The sequence below is a fragment of the Anomaloglossus baeobatrachus genome, chromosome 5 (assembly GCF_048569485.1).
Source record: "Anomaloglossus baeobatrachus isolate aAnoBae1 chromosome 5, aAnoBae1.hap1, whole genome shotgun sequence".
Lineage (NCBI taxonomy): Eukaryota > Metazoa > Chordata > Amphibia > Anura > Aromobatidae > Anomaloglossus > Anomaloglossus baeobatrachus.
This window is the reverse complement of record NC_134357.1, coordinates 113,782,511-113,799,878: the sequence shown is the minus strand read 5'-3', so window position 1 is coordinate 113,799,878 and position 17,368 is coordinate 113,782,511. Positions and strand designations below refer to the sequence as shown.

The 17,368-nt window shown below is 39.6% G+C and overlaps 1 protein-coding gene across 3 annotated transcripts in view; it reads left to right on the top strand.

Moving 5' to 3' along the window:
- LOC142310932 (ATP-dependent translocase ABCB1-like) overlaps nucleotides 1–16,422 on the top strand; it is an 86,615-nt gene extending 70,193 nt beyond the window's left edge. For all 3 annotated transcript variants that reach the window (XM_075348778.1, XM_075348779.1, XM_075348777.1), the window contains exons 24-29: nucleotides 590–730; nucleotides 3,337–3,493; nucleotides 5,734–5,931; nucleotides 10,546–10,752; nucleotides 12,126–12,272; nucleotides 14,657–16,422. In XM_075348778.1, the coding sequence (XP_075204893.1) occupies nucleotides 590–730; nucleotides 3,337–3,493; nucleotides 5,734–5,931; nucleotides 10,546–10,752; nucleotides 12,126–12,272; nucleotides 14,657–14,854 (1,048 nt within the window). In that variant the 3' untranslated portion in view covers nucleotides 14,855–16,422. The remainder of the gene's footprint in view (nucleotides 1–589; nucleotides 731–3,336; nucleotides 3,494–5,733; nucleotides 5,932–10,545; nucleotides 10,753–12,125; nucleotides 12,273–14,656) is intronic.
- Nucleotides 16,423–17,368: the final 946 nt, after the last annotated feature.

Below are 17,368 nucleotides of genomic sequence, written 5' to 3'. Positions count from 1 at the left end.
ATATATATATATATATATATATAACAAAAATCATACATGAACTACACAGTACGTAAATTCTAGAATACCCGATGCGTAGAATCGGGCCACCTTCTAGTATATATATATATATATATATATATATATATATATATATATATATATATATATATATATATATATATATATATATATATATATATATATATATATATATATATATATATATATATATATATATATCTATCTCTATGTTTTTTAAAAAACTAAAATACCAATGTGTTGTTTAAGTGTTCCCTTTACTTTTTTTTTAACATTATACTGTATATAAATCCTTCTCTATATTTGGCATCTATTACATTTCATATAACAGCAATTTCAAAATAGATATATATTCAGTATTTTTCAATACTTTGCTTTTCATTTGTTTCCAATGTACATTAAGTATGGCTTGACTGGTTGGATTCCATGCTCCAGCATCAATGCACTATGAAATGTGAATGTGCCTATGAATTAAACATGATTACAATAGGATACAACATATAATCATATAACATTAGGACTGCAGATCTGACCACTGACAAGTTTTCCCCTTGACATTTTTCATTAGGGACTCCTTGGCTAAAGCTCCACTTTATGGCTTCACTTACGCCATTTCCCAGTCAATAAACTACTTTGTGAATGCCGCGGTCTTTCGTTTCGGAGCCTGGCTGATTGCTCACTGCTACACACAGTTTGAAAATGTGTTCATGTAAGTACTGCTCTTCAGAGAATCTATGAGCTCCATTCTAATATTTCTCCATGATGTAGAAAAAAGAAAAAAAATGTTACCTTATACCGCCAATAGGTTGTGTTGTGCCGCTTACTTCCAAAACTGTGCCCATGATAGTGTTGGGCGAGCACTAAAATTCTTGAATACTCGTTCGTTGATTCAAGCTGGTTACACGCTCAGACAAGCTCAACGAGCGTAACGAGCATTATGGAAAGACAATGATTTTCCATTTCAGGGCTCTGCCCACATACAGCCAGCCATAAACAGAGAATTTTCGACAGGAGGGAGGACGGAGTTTTTTATTTTGGCCACATTACATCTGAAAATGTTGTTTTAACTGGCTCTCCCTTGGGTACAATCATGCAGTGAAGCAAGCCTGTGCTTTGTGGTCGTTGTATCACAAACGAAATATCTGAGCACTCGTGATACTTGGCTAAACTCCGCGAGTAACAGACAGTGGCGGGCACACTCGCTCATCACTACTTATAACCTCCCACACCTAGAAATGCATGCATAATCTGTATTGACCATGCATACAATCTGTGCATTAGAACAGGGCATGTACATGCGTCTCAGAAGGTGTGTGGTGAAGATTAACTAATTTGAGGGGAACTGAATTCTACTCCACTCTTACAAAAATCGGCATCCTGGGTAATATAGGTTTGGGATCTTTTTGTAATTCCCTCAGCGCAAATTCAGCAAAATGACGGCCAGCTACAGCTGTCATCTTACTGAATACACATGGGACAAGAAATGGTTAAAAGGATAGGTGTACAGGGGGCACTCGTCTTTCCAACTGCCCTCACCAATAAATGCCCACTGTTTGGTCCTCCATCTTGCCTCATTTTGTGTTCACTCTAAGCCGGGGCTTCTGGCCATGAGCAGGCACCAGTGAACAATGTGCATTCTCTGGGGACTAATCTCAGCCGCATATCCTGGCCTATAATGAGCACCACAATGGCGTCACAGAGGGCCGGGCATTGGGCAGAGAGTATCCGGAAAGGTGAGCAGTATTTGTTTTACATCTAGGGGGCCCCAGAGTATAATAAAAGACATGAAATACAGGGAGCAGAGGCGGACATATTATTGGTGCAACCGCACAGGGGCCCAAGTGCAGGAGGCCCGGTATAACCACCAAAGCAGCAAGCAGCTTCTACAACAAACACATTATTGGACGGCTGAAGGCCCTTTTACTGTTCTTGCACAGGGGCCTCTCCTATCTGTGTCTGCCACTCACTGGGAGTATAACTGTGTGGATTTTCCAGGCAAATTCAACCTTTTGCCTGGTCCACGCCTCTCTAGTGTGAGTTGTAACCTCATTGGCACAGGTCAGTTTAGTTGGAAGCAGATTCTCCTTTTTTAAAATAGCATTATACAAATTAAGAAAAAGGGTCTCTTCCCAACCCCTCTCCCTTTACCCAATCCCCTTTCTTTACCAACCCCCACAGACACGGTCCATAGAAATAAGGGGTGCTTTTCTGGGGGAAAAGTATTTCTCCTTTATTTGTCTGTGTCGTCTTGGATAACGCCTATTTTAAAATGACCGGTTTATTCTGCTGTAAATATTGCTGCGCAGGTGACTCCTTAGGCTAGGTTCACATTTCCGTTGTTTTAAATCCGTCAGGTCCGTCAGCAACGGATCAGTTGTTTTTTAGATGTCAATTGATGCAACGGATGTGTTTTTCACAGGATTCCTTTCACAGGAATCCTGTGAAAAAACTGATCCGTCGTCTCTGTTACATCCGCTATGCGTCCGTTTTTTGACGGATCAGTCATGATCCGTTTGTGTTTGGGACAACCCAGTGGGTGTGCCAAACATGCTGGGCATGCTCAGTAGAGCATGACGGAATCCAGCGCTGGATTCCGTTGTAAGACGGATTACAACGGAATCCAGCACCATAGAGATCCATTACAAGTTTGACGGATTCCTGCGCGGCGCGTTAGTTTTGACGGCCAGAAAAACGTTACATTCTGCGTTGCTCCCGCCCGGCGGTCAGTCAAAAAACGACTGACAGCGACGCAGGAGATGCAACGCCAGGTAATCAGTCACAATCCGCCACTAATACAAGTTTATGGGACACAACGGAATCCGCTAAACGGATGCCGTTGTTTACCATAGCCGCGGATTGTGACTGATACATTTTAACGGAAATGTGAACCTAGCCTTATGTGTAATAGATTAGATACATCCTTGCAGACATATAGTGGTAAGCAGTAAGGACAGGGCATAATACACGGTTTCCATCTCTTTGAACATTTCATCTCATTTGATCTAATAGAAGGCTGCTCCATTAGTTCTATTCATCTTCATATTCTGCGGGTACTTCTGCCTAATTTAACTTAATTGGTTTATTTTGTTGCAGACTTCCCAGTGAAGTGCGCACAATGCAGTATTAGCTCAGAAGTCACTTACTATCTGAACATAACCACTGACAGTGTTCGCAGTCTAGACTCGTCTGCTTTATCTTACTGTACTTGTGCAGAACACGCCGCCTTTCTCTTACAACATAATTACTTGGAAACCATAATTTTTGCATTAGCGAGTTTATTCTTCTTTATATTGTTTTTTTTTTTCTTCTTTTCAGTGTCTTCTCTGCAATTATTTTTGCTGCTATGAATGTTGGACAGTCCACATCTCTTGCTCCTGACTTTGGAAAAGCCAGGGTATCAGCCCAGCGCATTATGAAGCTCCTGGAAAGGCAACCTGCAATCGACAGTTATTGTGAAGATGGGGAAAAACCGGTATGATTATTTTAACTAGGAGACGATTGTGTTTTAATTTAATAGTTGAGATGAACTATTCATATGGACATAAATCTGCTGAAAGGAGCACAGAAAAACACAGATGAGTGTTTTTAAAAACTCTCCATCTGACCAAACTCTCTTACTGATTCTCAGTTAACTCATTCTGCAGCCAGCATTGTACAGAGAGACCCTGAGCCTCCAATAGCTGAGTGATTCAGGCTTTGTAAGGAAACCCAAATACAAAAAATTTACATGTGCTTTTAAGTTTTAAAAAAAAAAAAAAAATTGTCCTTGAAGGAGTCCATATACTAAAGGCTAGTGGGTTCTCCCACTAACAACGCTCATTTTATAGTTGATTTCAATCAATAAATCTTATAATAATAATAAAAAAAAAGTGTTCCTGTGCTGAGATAATCTTAGAAGCATGCTACTGCTCTCTTGGGTCTGGGAGGAAGTAATAAAGTATACAAACATTACAGCTTAGGATCACAAAATATTCTTTCTATGAGGTAAAATATTTTTTAAAACTAGACTTGAAAATGCTTTACCTCACAAAAAGAATCAGGTACGATCCCATGCTGTCCTGTCTGTAAACTCTCTTTTGCTTCTTCCCCGGTCAGCCACGGCCATTTATATAAATACATGCAATTTGCATAAATTATTATTTTTCTAAGATCTAGTGATTAAAATCACCTTTTAAATTAACTTAGTTTGTGGGAAAACCCCTTTGATTTCTATCTTTTTAGTAAGTTCAGAAATCTTGTTGGTGAATGCTACTTATAACAATACAATTATATCAATTTTTTTAAAGTGGTTTTCCACTACTTTGATAGTGCTGATGACCTACCCTCTGGATAGGAGGAAACCTAGGACCTCCACCGATCAGCTCTTAGCAATGCCGGCTGAAGCCGTTTTGTGGATTCTGCTGGATACTGCAGATCGGCAATGTACTCATGAGTGGACCTAGTCGTTCAGTTGGGGTGGCGACAGTAAATGGTGAAAATTTACTATGGCATGATGACACAAGTTTTCACTGTTGTGCCAATGAAGTACATTAAAGGAAATCTGTCAGCAGGCTTTTGCTATGTAAGCTAAGGCCAGCATGCTGCAAGGGTTCACACACAACCTTTAGGCATGCTTGTGTTGTCAAAATCCAATCTTTTATTTGCTATGTTTGTTTAAGCAGCAGGACCCTTATTACACGACTAGAAACTCATGTGCATATCAGTCCGAGACACCCCCTGCAGAGATTGACACCTCACTGTCAATGTACAATCTCCTTAAACAGCTCCCTGGGCTCAGCTACATGACTAAAGCTAAAAATTCTGACTTTGTCAGAACGGCTGCAGCCAGTAATCTAAGTGATACAATGTTGGATTCAGGATCTCTTTGTGTACATCATGCTGCTTTCAGATGAGTTAACAAAAACGTGCTGACATATCCCTTTTTAATTCCTTTAATATTTGGAGTAATTTTTCTATTGATTTGAGGATTTGTTTTAGGATGTTTCCCATTCTAGACCTTGACAAAGTATGCTTATGGCACACTATTGCATGTATTGCTCCTGTCAATGAGTGTACAGTTGCCCTACTCAATGTCTGGAGTCATGGTATATTTGCTTAATAATGAGGGTGCTGGATGTCTGATGCCCACTAATCTGATATTGATGACTATCCTCAGGATGGGTGATTAATATCTGTCCTATACATCCTCCTGGCAGCATGAATCAGACATTGGCTACACGATTGTAGCCAGGTATGTTGTACTCTGAAACTGTGCTGCATTTCAGTAAACCTACTTGGAAAAAACAGCCAGTGACTAGTCCAAGGCATGCCCTGGCGGCTTCTTATGGCCCCAATCCTTTTGACTGGTTTCTTCTGTACACGTAGATGTAGAGACCCATTAGCCAACTTGATCAGGGCAGGCAGAGAACGATCGGGGACCTGCCTATCTTGTGGTAGGGGTCACTGGTGTAGAAAATGAGCCCCCTGTGCAAGACCAGTATATGGGCCCTTTGCAGTCCAATAGCTCATCATAATGCACAATTCCACCTATTTTGGAGATGGAAATGGACCGCCTTACCTCTTGGACCCTTGTACGACTGTACAGGATACACCAATGATGTATAAGCCCCTGCTACATGTGCATGAATCTGATGACTCCTTCCCTTCTAAATATATGCATTCTTTCAATTGTACTGATTCTGATTTCTATGTTCATATTTTCTTTTGTTGCAGAATGAATTTGAAGGAAACCTTGAATTCCAAGATATCAAATTTGTGTATCCAACAAGACCAAAAGTGCAAGTTCTTCAGGGCCTTAATATAAAAGTTTCCAAAGGGCAAACGCTCGCCCTCGTTGGCAGCAGCGGGTGTGGAAAGAGTACCTCTATCCAGTTATTGGAGAGGTTTTATGATCCAGTCACAGGCACAGTGGTAAGATATGCAAAAGTCTCTAAACGTCTCGTTACCACAACTTTTGATTACCGCCATCCTATCTAGTGCTCAGATATTGTTTCCTCTGGGACAGTTGCCATTTTAATATCGCTTTAGGAACGCCCTGAAGGCATTTTTTTGTGAAAACTGCATGCTATTTTCAGTGTTTAATGTGTTTCTCGCCCACACAATGTTCTGAAGTCAGAAAAAGTCTGAAATATGCTTCTAATAAGTATGTCGCTAAATTTTGGCCAAGCAAACCCAGTTTATAATTACCCTGTAATTACATTGAGCAAGATACCGAGTTTTTCTACTACCCCCCCCCCCCCCCCCTCCACCATTGCTAAAAATCAAGGACTAATTCCACTCTTTAAGCCAGTTCTGATTAACTTTCTTATGCAAATCCTACTTTATGTGGTTCGTATTCAGTATTGTATTTGGCAGACTTGCTTCTAACAGGATTTAATTTGTGTCCAAAAATCTAAATTGTGGATCTTTTAGGCATAATGATGTCTGCTTACCGAGAGCTCAGGTGTAAATGTTATAATAGATGCTAAATCTGCAAACCTTTAAATTCTGATTACAAGGCACCATAAGCTTATCCCATAAACGACCCTGTTTAACATGCCCGATGCCTAATTTACTGATAGGTAGGTTAATGTGCAAATCCCTAATTACAAGATAGAAAAAATGCAATTTCAACATTTTTCAACCAATTTTTCTTACTGCTTGAACAGTCTTATCACATATTAAAATGGGCTCTGAAAATTTACAAAATTAGTCTAATCGCCGTTTGCTAGTTGTTTGGATTAATCAGACATTTGTATTTATCAGTACATTGTAATATGCTCTATAAAATTTCTTATTGGCTCATTCAGTTTATATAGTCCCTTTTCTATATTTATTACTTTGTTAATCTGCGTAATGTATTTACAATGGTTTATGCTTTTATTACGTTGGCATCAACCTAATGCGGGTGGTAAGACCGAGCCCTTCTCCAGGATATTAGCATGCATCATTTAGATGCTATGCAGTTAATTTCTTCCAAAAATGATGCAATGTAATAACAAAATATATCCTGTAAATGCTTTTTTTGCTGCTGGTGCATGAGAATGTAGTCTAACAAATAAATGGCCAATAGTTATGCATAAACCAGCGGCGTTCACCAAAGCGGAAGCCACTGTTTCATAATAACTTATGACATATGTCTGCATATGTCTGCTCTCTATTGCATATGGAGAGGTGTTGAAGGAGTTATTTGTTGCCATCTTCAAGACTATCAGCAAGACACAGGAGTTTCTTCACTCACCAGTATATGGTATTCACAGTCGTATATAAGTCCTGAGATCCAGTCAACTTGGCTAGAGTTAATAGCACTGCAAGGAAAACAAATATATAAGACTGGTATCTTTAATAAAATTAATCTTCACTTTATTAAATTTCCATTAAAAAGGTCATCGCTTCAGGGTAAACGTGTTGATGCGTTTCGATTAAGAATCTTTCCATTTAGCTTGACCTGATGAAGGCTCTTTAAAGGGAACCTGTCACCACTTTTTCGGTCTATAAACCTCGGCCACCACCACTTGGCTCTGATATAGAAGGGTTAATAGTTTCTATATTTCTTCATTAAAGATATTTTATTCTTATTAGTAAGTATATCTGGTGGTAGTTCATAGTCATTATGGAGCCTTCGGAATAAGAGACAGGCTCAATGATTATTTTTGTCTCTAAATGTTCTTGTTATCTTCTTCTTATCTCATATGCATGACTCTACATTTTTGCTTTGCTAAAACTTAAAGGTCATATGAGCAACTTGTAAAGTCCAGCTTAGAAGCCTTATTTGCAATATCACATTGATCTGTAAATGGTATAAATAAAGTGTACTTTGGTTAAATAAACAGAAAATTGATCATGCCCACATGGATGCTGGTCTTTTTCTCCGAGCGCTCGATCTTGATTAGGTCTGAAGAGGCCTAATTGAGAAGACCTCACTGGTGATCCCATAAGCTGACTTGTGACAAAACAGAACAGCTACAACAGCTCTTATATACCATATTCTACCATGCTGTAAAGAAGAGCCTAGGCTGCTGGGTAGAACATTAAAAACACTTTATAATACTTACCTAAGAGGTCGCTCCGGTGCACAACAGTCGGATGGGTGGCGCTGTTCTCTGGTGCCGGCGCCTCAACTTTTGGCCATCTTGGTCTTCCTTATTCTGAAGCCGCGGTGCATGATGCGTCTACGTTATATACACGAGTTGGCACTGAGGTCCTGCACAGGCACAATGCTTTGATCTGCCCTGAGCAGGGCAGATGAAAGTGCGCCTGCGCAGGACCTCAATACCGGCGCGTATGTATGACGTAGACGCATCATGCACCACGGCTTCAGGTTAAGGAAGACCAAGATGGACGAAAGGGGAGGCGCCGATCCCGGAAAACTGCGACACTGCGACACCCATCTGACCAATCTGCATCGGAGCAACCTCTTAGGTGAGTATTATAAAGTGTTTTTTATGTTCTCATGGCGGCCTGGGCTCTTATATATAGCATGTTAGAATGCTGTATATAAGAGCCTAGTGGTGGTGGCTGCAGCTTACAGGCAGAAAAGGTGGTGACAGGTTCCCTTTAAGGGACGAAACGCGTTGTTTGTGCTTTGTAATACAAAATAAAATATTCAGAATTTGTCAGTACAGATACTACATTATTCCTTGGGAGCGCGACATTATACAAACTTCGATTAAGACTTTGGAAGTTGAAACGCATCAACAAGTTTACCCACGATGTAATAACCTTTTTAATGGAAATTTAATAAACCGAAGATGAATTTTATTAATGATACCAATTTTGTTTTTCCTTGCCATCCAAAGGGCTTTATCTGGGATATAGCAAAGCTGAATTCAAGACATATTAATAGGAGATTTTAATTTCCTGCCAGCGTTGAGAAACATGTGATGGTGTCTCCGCGGCTTTCTCATTTGCATACTTTCCAGGGGGCTTTGCTCTAGAATCACTGCGTTGAGAAACACGTGATGGTGTCTCCGCAGTGGAAATGTTGATCTCCCTAAGGTCAACAATGCTTGCTTAAGTAGTCTTTTACTAGGCATTGCCCCCACTAGCCAGATTCCTACTCCACACTGATGAGGGGCAAATACCCCGAAACGGCTGTCTGTGGATGGATACCATGTTTGGTATAGGTGGTCTCCTTGACTGGAGACTGCCCTTCCCGTGGTTGTTCCTTCCCGGTGAAAGACCTGGCTAGTTTCCTGCCAGCGTTGAGAAACATGTGATGGTGTCTCCGCGGCTTTCTCATTTGCATACTTTCCAGGGGGCTTTGCTCTAGAATCACTGCGTTGAGAAACACGTGATGGTGTCTCCGCAGTGGAAATGTTGATCTCCCTAAGGTCAACAATGCTTGCTTAAATAGGAGATTTTAAGAGATAAGATTTCTCCTTGTGGAGAGTACCAAGTTGGCGTAAAGAGACTTTTAAACCAAACACTCTGGGAATTTAAATATGGAGATAGCTTCTTCAAAGAGATAGAGGACAGTGACTCCAATTCCAGTATCAGATGTATCAATCCTACAAGTCGATATTGATTTTTTTCTTAATGAGCCTTGCCACATTGCTTGGGATTAGAAGCTAAACCAGAAACACAGTTTGAAAATGTGTTTGCCCCTCATCAGTGCAAAGCAGGAGTTCTGATTTGGCTGAGTGAGAGGTCTTTGGTGCTAAGGGGGTTATGTTGGTGCATTGTGCCAAGTTGGTGTAAGGATACTTATAAGCCAAGCAATGCTCCCTTTATCAGTCTTGTTGCAGAACTCATTAAAGGGTAGATATTGGCTTAATGGTTGTAATTGGAGATGAGTGAAAACATTAGAGTAGAACTGAATTGTATAAAAATTTGCTTTGCCTAAATGCAATTTTTTTTTGTTCTTTTTGTAACTTCAGTGTGGATTTAGCAAAATGGCAGCCATTTCATTTTTTTTTTTTTCTTGAGCCGTAGAAGGCAATCAATGTAAAAACTTTTTTCCATTCACTTTACTGCTCAGCCTTCCAACTCCTCATCATGACCAATACCATCCTTGTCCCATCTTTAGATTGTCGCTGCTCAGGCTGAAATCCCTGGGTACTGGGCAGGCATGAGAAGTCATGGCATGTGCCAAGGGATGTAAAGATTTCAGCGTGAGCGGCAGCGATGTGAAGATGTGGCGAGTATTACACTGGTGATGGTTAGGAGCAGAGGCATCAGAGATGTGAGCGGTAAGATGAGTATAAGGATTTTTTTTCAGTTTTTTTTTTATGGTTTGGTGTCTTAATGGACCAAAGAGCATAATAAGACATTCATTTTTTTTCTTGGTAAAATCTGGGCTAACAGGTGAAATTGAATCTTGCCTGATCCGGCCAATTCTAGTAGCAATCCAAAGTGTGGCGCGGTGTGGTTCCGGTCTCCTTCCTCCCCGTGCAGTATGAATATTAACCCTTGTGTGACAGTACTCTGCATGATAAAGTCTGAGAGTTAGATTTTATCTACAGTACGTCAAACAAAATGATAAATTTGCACCGTTTTATAAGGACTAATTTATATTTCCAATGTTCATTCTGGTTCTCCAATTAGTTTGCAGATGGAAAAGACACAAAGAAGTTGAATCTGAAATGGCTGAGGTCCCAAATGGGAATTGTCTCTCAGGAGCCCATGTTGTTTGACTGCAGCATAGAAGAAAACATTCAGTACGGAGTTCTTGACAGACAAGTCACTCATGAAGAAATTGTTGAAGCTGCAAAAGCTGCAAATATTCACACATTCATAGACAACCTGCCTGATGTAAGTTTAAAACCCGATGGTCAACCGATGGGAGGGTTCAACAATTCTTTACAGCTTTTGGTTTGAAGTAACATGAAATGTATAAAATGTCATACATCTGATGGTAAATCTCGCAATGTCAAAGAGAATCTACAATACGCCTTTGTTAAATTTTATTTAAAAGAAGAAAATGTGCAAACTTCACGGTCACCTCTGAACCGTAAGAGCAGCCGTCTGGCCCGATGCAGTCTGCATTTTCTTATGGCTGTTAATATGACACTTAAAGGGAATCTGTCAGCAAGTTTTTGCTATGTAAGCTGAAGCCAGCATGCTGTAGGGGTTAAAAAACAAAAATCAACTATGGCTCTCTAATCAAGCTCAGTGCTTTTGTTTAGTTAAACTAAAGGCTTTATCACTTGGTGATTATTATTGCTAGATCTAGCTGGCACGCACGGGACAGTCCGGCACATCCCCTCCGGTGATTGACACCTCACTGTCAATGTAAAATCTCTACAAAGAGCCTGGTTTGGGCGGAAACAGCTCCCTGGGCTCAGCTACATGACTAAAGCTAAAAATTCAGATTGTGTCAGAACAGCTGCAGACAGTAATCTAAGTGATACACCATTGGATTCAGGGTCTCTTTGCCTACATTATGCTGTTCTCAGATGATGTAGCAAAAACCTGCTGACAGATTCCGTTTAATGACTTTAGTGCCTTTGTGTTTGCCATGTATTTACATGTGGGCACATGGCTATGCATTGTTATAAATATTTCCTCCTAAACATTTGTCCCATGTATAATAGTGCATCATTCCCCAGTCTCACTGGATGCCTCGTCGATATGGTGCACGTCTACTTAATTGACCACTTGGATTATTAGCTACAAAATACAGCTGCACTCTAGAATGCTAACAATAATAATAAGGAAATAAGGAATAAGGAAACTCTAGCATTGCATTACTGTTATAGTAATATTTGTAAAAAAAGAGATACTTAGCTTATGTATTGGCCAACGCATGTGAGTCCAGTAACCAGAAGCAAGGTGATCGCCATATACCAGGACCCTAACTCAAATGCCAATGGACCATTGATATTGTCGCACCGTCAGACTGAACTGTGAACTGCGGAGGCAAAACACTCAGGAGTATAGTGGCATAAAAGCTGGCTGGGAACCGGAACGAAGTATATTGCCAAATGCTCATACTCTAGAAATAACCCATTAATAAAATCACAATGTGTTTTTCCCTTTGGCGAGTTACAGAAGTTAGCTGTTCTTCCTTGTCCACAAGGCTCCTGTAGAGGCACAGCATGGCGCCTATAGTGCAAAATTCAATAAATCTCAGATCGTAATCTAAATTTGTAAATGTAATGATTGTCATTATTACATTCTCTTAGAAATATAAGACACGGGTAGGAGATAAAGGAGCTCAGCTTTCCGGAGGACAGAAGCAAAGAATTGCCATTGCTCGGGCATTAATTAGAAAACCTAAAGTTCTTCTACTGGATGAAGCCACATCTGCACTTGACACAGAAAGTGAAAAGGTAAATTTTTGTTCTCCGCTTCCTTGTTACAATTACCTTGCTGACAAACATAAATTGCTCTAATTTGGTTATGTATATTGGATTGATAGCAGCACTTTATATGCAGCATCAATATTTTGTGCCTCGTCACTTGCTGATGACATTTGTTCATTGGTGTACTCCTAATGCATTCAAATGAAATTTCCAAAGACAGAGATTCATTTCTGAGAAAACAAATATAGGTCACTTGATATTTTTGCCAAGCTGCTTGGCTATTCTTTTTGTTCATGCACGATGACTTCCATTCATAGCAGAGGCCATTACGTAATGCATGATCTGGCATACAATGAAACCAAAAGGCCCTTGTGGCGTCATGGTCTTATGACTGAGACTTAGGTTCTCCTTTTTGTTATTTTATGACCATACTAGAGCTGTACACTGTGCAGCACTAGTATGGTCATAAAATCGTACACTGTACTATTCAAGAGTCAATATTTTCCAGTTCTTCTTTAATATCTAGTGAGAATTTTACCATGAAGCCAATAGGGTTGAACAAAAATAGTTGCAGAATCCTAGTCAAGGTCAGTTGTCGGTGGCCATTGAACCAAAACACCACAAATCTACTCCTATATTTTGGCATCCCTGTTGCCTCTTCTGAATAGTAAACCCCTGCGACATCATGTTTGCGTCATTCTGCAACATAATGCTGGCCCTATTAATCAGAAGTGGTGCTGGGAAAGCTGCAGTTAGTAGAAAGTTCTCAGTGCTCAGGTTTGATAGTCAAGAACTACCAACTTCTCTTTTCAACCAGGGTCCTGTAAATCTTTTTGCTAAACTGTAAAAAACTGCCTTTTGGGTTACTTTCACAGGTTTGGAATAGTTTAGTATTCTAGCTCAATATTTAAATGGCAAAGTCATGAACGGAACCTACAGACAAAAAATATAACGCAAAAATTCCCATGCCTTTTTGGCGTTTTGCACACACTCGTGGGCTTACATATAGTGATGGGCGAGCACTAAAATAATTGAATACTCATTACTCGATTCTATCTGGTTAGATGCTCAGATGAGCATTTTATAAAGTCAATGATTGGCCTGTTTGGGTTTACACCCACATACAGCCCAGCCAGCCATAAATGGAGCATTTCCAGTGTGAAGGAGGGGGGGGGGGGTTTGTTTACACTACGTCGGAGAACGTTGTTTTCTTCTCCGTGAGAGCCAATCAGAGTCTGTGAATGGCTCTCCGTGGGGAGCCTGAACACTTCATGCAGTGAAGCAAGCCTGTGCGCTGTGGTCATTGTTTCATGCACGAAATATCCGAGCACCTGCTATAGTTGGCCAAGCTCTGTGAGTACCAGAGCACTCCGATGCTCGATTGAGTCACAATCAGTGCCGAGCACGTTCACTCAGCACTGCTTACAAATACCGTTGTAAGTTATACGGATTTGTGAAAGTTGCTGTTACCAGTATTCTGGATCATCGATAATCTAAACAGATGATTGTTGGATGATTCAGTATAGATTCCAGAACAAGGCATGTCTGGTAAAACTTGACATTTTTGTTCAGCCTAAGGCCGCTTTCACACATCAGTGATTCTGGTACGTTTGTGCTTTTTTTAAAACATACCAGAATCACTGACATACGCAGACCCATTATAATCAATAGGTCTGCTCACACATCAGTGGTTTTTCACTGAACTTGTCTCCATGCAGCGTATACCCGTGGCCGTGATTCTGCACGGAGACAAGTCAGTTTTTTTCTGGCATCACTGATGACCCACGGACCACAGTATGGTATGATCCGTGCGTGATCAGTGAAACACGTACCAGAAAATCACGGACATATTAAATAATAAACATTTTCAAATTACCTTGCCTGCGATTCGCTCTGGAGCCTCTGTTCTCGGAAGCTCCTGCCTGGCTCATGAAAATTCATGAGAGCAGGAACACCCGACCAGGAAGTAGGTGCTTAGAGCAGTGGGCGGACGCTGGAGACCCGAGGAGATCAGCACCATGGACAGCAGCAGTGAAGGCAGGTGAGTAATGTCCATATGCAATCACGGATCATGGATTGCACATGGACAACCCACGTGTGCCGTGAATCACGGAACACGAAGGGACATGTGCGTGTTTTACATGTCAGTGAAGAACGTCTGTGTTTTTCACTGACGTGTGAAACGGGCCTAATGGAAATGAATTCGGACAACCAGTAAGACATTTAAGACTATCAGTTTTTGATTTAATTATGAACTTTTACAGCTAACACCTGTCATCACTATAACAAAGAACCTACAGATTTAGAACGAGTGATCAGTGTCCAGTTGAAACCCCTGAGCTCCTATTCTAAGATTCTAGTGGCAAAAGAGCAATTCGAACAAAAATCTAATCATTTTTTAATTTTTGTAGGTTGTCCAGAAAGCTTTGGATGATGCCAGGCAAGGAAGGACATGTGTCGTGATTGCCCACAGGCTTACCACTGTACAAAATGCAGACATCATAGCGGTAATTCAGAACGGCCGGGTGATTGAACAAGGAACTCATCCACAGCTCTTGGCCAAACAAGGTGCCTATCATGCTTTAGTAAATTCTCAAGTCACCAACTGAGTTTAGAAAATTTCTTAAAAATAACTCCATTGGATCCTAAAATGGAAATCCTATGCAAACTTGGTCTCTGTGGCTGCAAAACCAGGAACACTTTACTGCCTGAAGATTTGCTACTCCTGGCACTGTGGTGGCAGGACCGGACTTTTTCCATCACCCGAAGAATGGATTGATCTGGAAGCTGCAATATATATATTGACTGGTTATTTTATATGATCATACAGTGTATGTCATACTGGTGGGAATATTTTTACTTTTTGGTAATATACCCTGTACAATGCACATTAACACTGTCACTTTTTTGTCTTACTTTTTTATTAGTGGTTACCTAAGCATAAGTCAGTCATTTGTAAAATGGTATTCTATTCTATTATATTTAATGTATTTATAGCAAAGGGATCTCTTTATACAAAAAATGAGTGGAAATGTGCACTTTCTTGTATAAAATGTTAAATATATCATTTGGTTTCCAGCTACAAAATCGATCATTTCAAAATCAAATCTAAGGGACCTGCAATGGGTGTCCCTGTGTTTCTTATTTATCAGTAGGATGGAAGGATGGTTAGGGGTTTATTCTGCGCTGCCAGTTAAAGATGATGCTGTGCGTTATACCAACAAATGTGCTTTATTCAACGCGTTTCGAAGCTGCCTCGCTTCTTCATCAGGAAAAAAGAATCTTTGACCAGCAATGCAGAACAAAATACTAGCTGTCCTTCCAACCTATTAGCTTTGTCAGTCTGTGGATCTGTAGCAGTGGTCATCTATATGCCTTATTTCATCCATCGCGGTGAGCACAAATGATCATCTACTTTCCCCCTTTTTTTCTTGGATAAAACCCATTTCGCTGTTTCTACCTCCTAGCATTTCTTATTTCTGTTGCCAAAGAGCTTTATTGAAAATTTTTACATGAAAAACAAACATCTTACTAAGGATAGAATGGGGAAGGGAGGGGAGGAAGGAAAGAAAGCTTGAAGATCTCCTTTATTCAAGATAGTAGGGATGGGAGGGACAAGAAGGGGTTAAGAAGGTCAGATGTGGGAATGGAAGGAGGGGAGGGAGAGCAGATCAATCTCTACAATCTCAATAAGAGATATTATATATCTATATATATATGTGTATATATAATATATTGTGTGTGTGCATATTTCTCATTTCTGAGGGACTATAGAGCTGTTCTAAAAGTCTAAACTAATACCCCACTGTGTATAGCTATTCGCAGAAACTGAGGCCTCATATACACTCGCATATATAATATGTCTGAATATATGTTATATAGGTCTATAACAAGCATCCTTTCGCCTATGGGCCCATACTTTCTTACATACCTATCATTTCATACAAAGGCCTGCAGGGGTATTGTTTTCCCCATACATTCTTATTGAACTTCTGAGAAAAAAATGCTGTATTTAGAAGGTTGTGCACAGTGTGCTCTACATGGCAAGTTATTATACTTCCATTTTATGGCCCTGTAGGCAAAAACCTGACTATATGACCCTTGACATAAAGATAAGGATATATATATACATATATATATATATATATATCTCTCTCTCTCTCTCTCTCTCTCTCTCTCTCTCTATATATATATATATATATATATATATATATATATATATATATATATATATATATATATATATATATATATATATATATATATATATATATATATATATATATATATATATATATATCTATCTCTATATATATATATATAAATTTTTTTTTTATTTTTTTTTTAAAAATGGTGTAGCGTAGCAATGTAGTTATTTGCCTTATTTGTTACCAATACTTTTCTGTTCATAATGAAGAATGAGGGGCTCAAACATCTTCCAGTTTTCAGTGCTTTTTATGATGACTTTATATCCGCACATGAAAATGGTGGCGACGCCGGATACAGATAAACGTCCATTTGACACAAACCTAAGCATTTAGTTGTCTGATGACATGGCGAAGCATATGGTGCCTCTTATCGTCTGTTAGACAATATTTAAACCTCTTAGTAATATACACTGCAATGTAATTGTTTATGTTCTTTTTTAAATGTTACATTTCAGTTTGAGGATTGTAAATGTTGTTGAAATATTTTCTTTGTAAATGCCTAAAGTAAACATTAAACATTATTTTTTATTAAATAAAGGTTGTCTCACAGTGGTGCATTTTTTTCAAATTGTTTTGAATAAAAATGTGAAATTATTTTCCTAACCAATGTTTTTCTTCTGAAAAAGGATGTCCGATGGTGCACAGGTAGAAAAGGGTGGCTCAGTGGTTAGCAAAGTTGCTTTGCATTAATTGGGTTCTGGGTTTAATTCCCAGCAAGGACAAGATCTGGAAGGAGATTGTATGTTCTCCCCGTGTTTGTGTGGATATTTTCCAGTTTCCTCCAACACTCCAAGGACCTATTGATAGGGAATTTAGATTGTGAGCCCCAATAGGGACAGTGATGATGTCTGCTGCAGAATAAATGGTGCTATATAAGGGAGTAAAATAATAAAATTATTTAGGTGTCTAACCCCT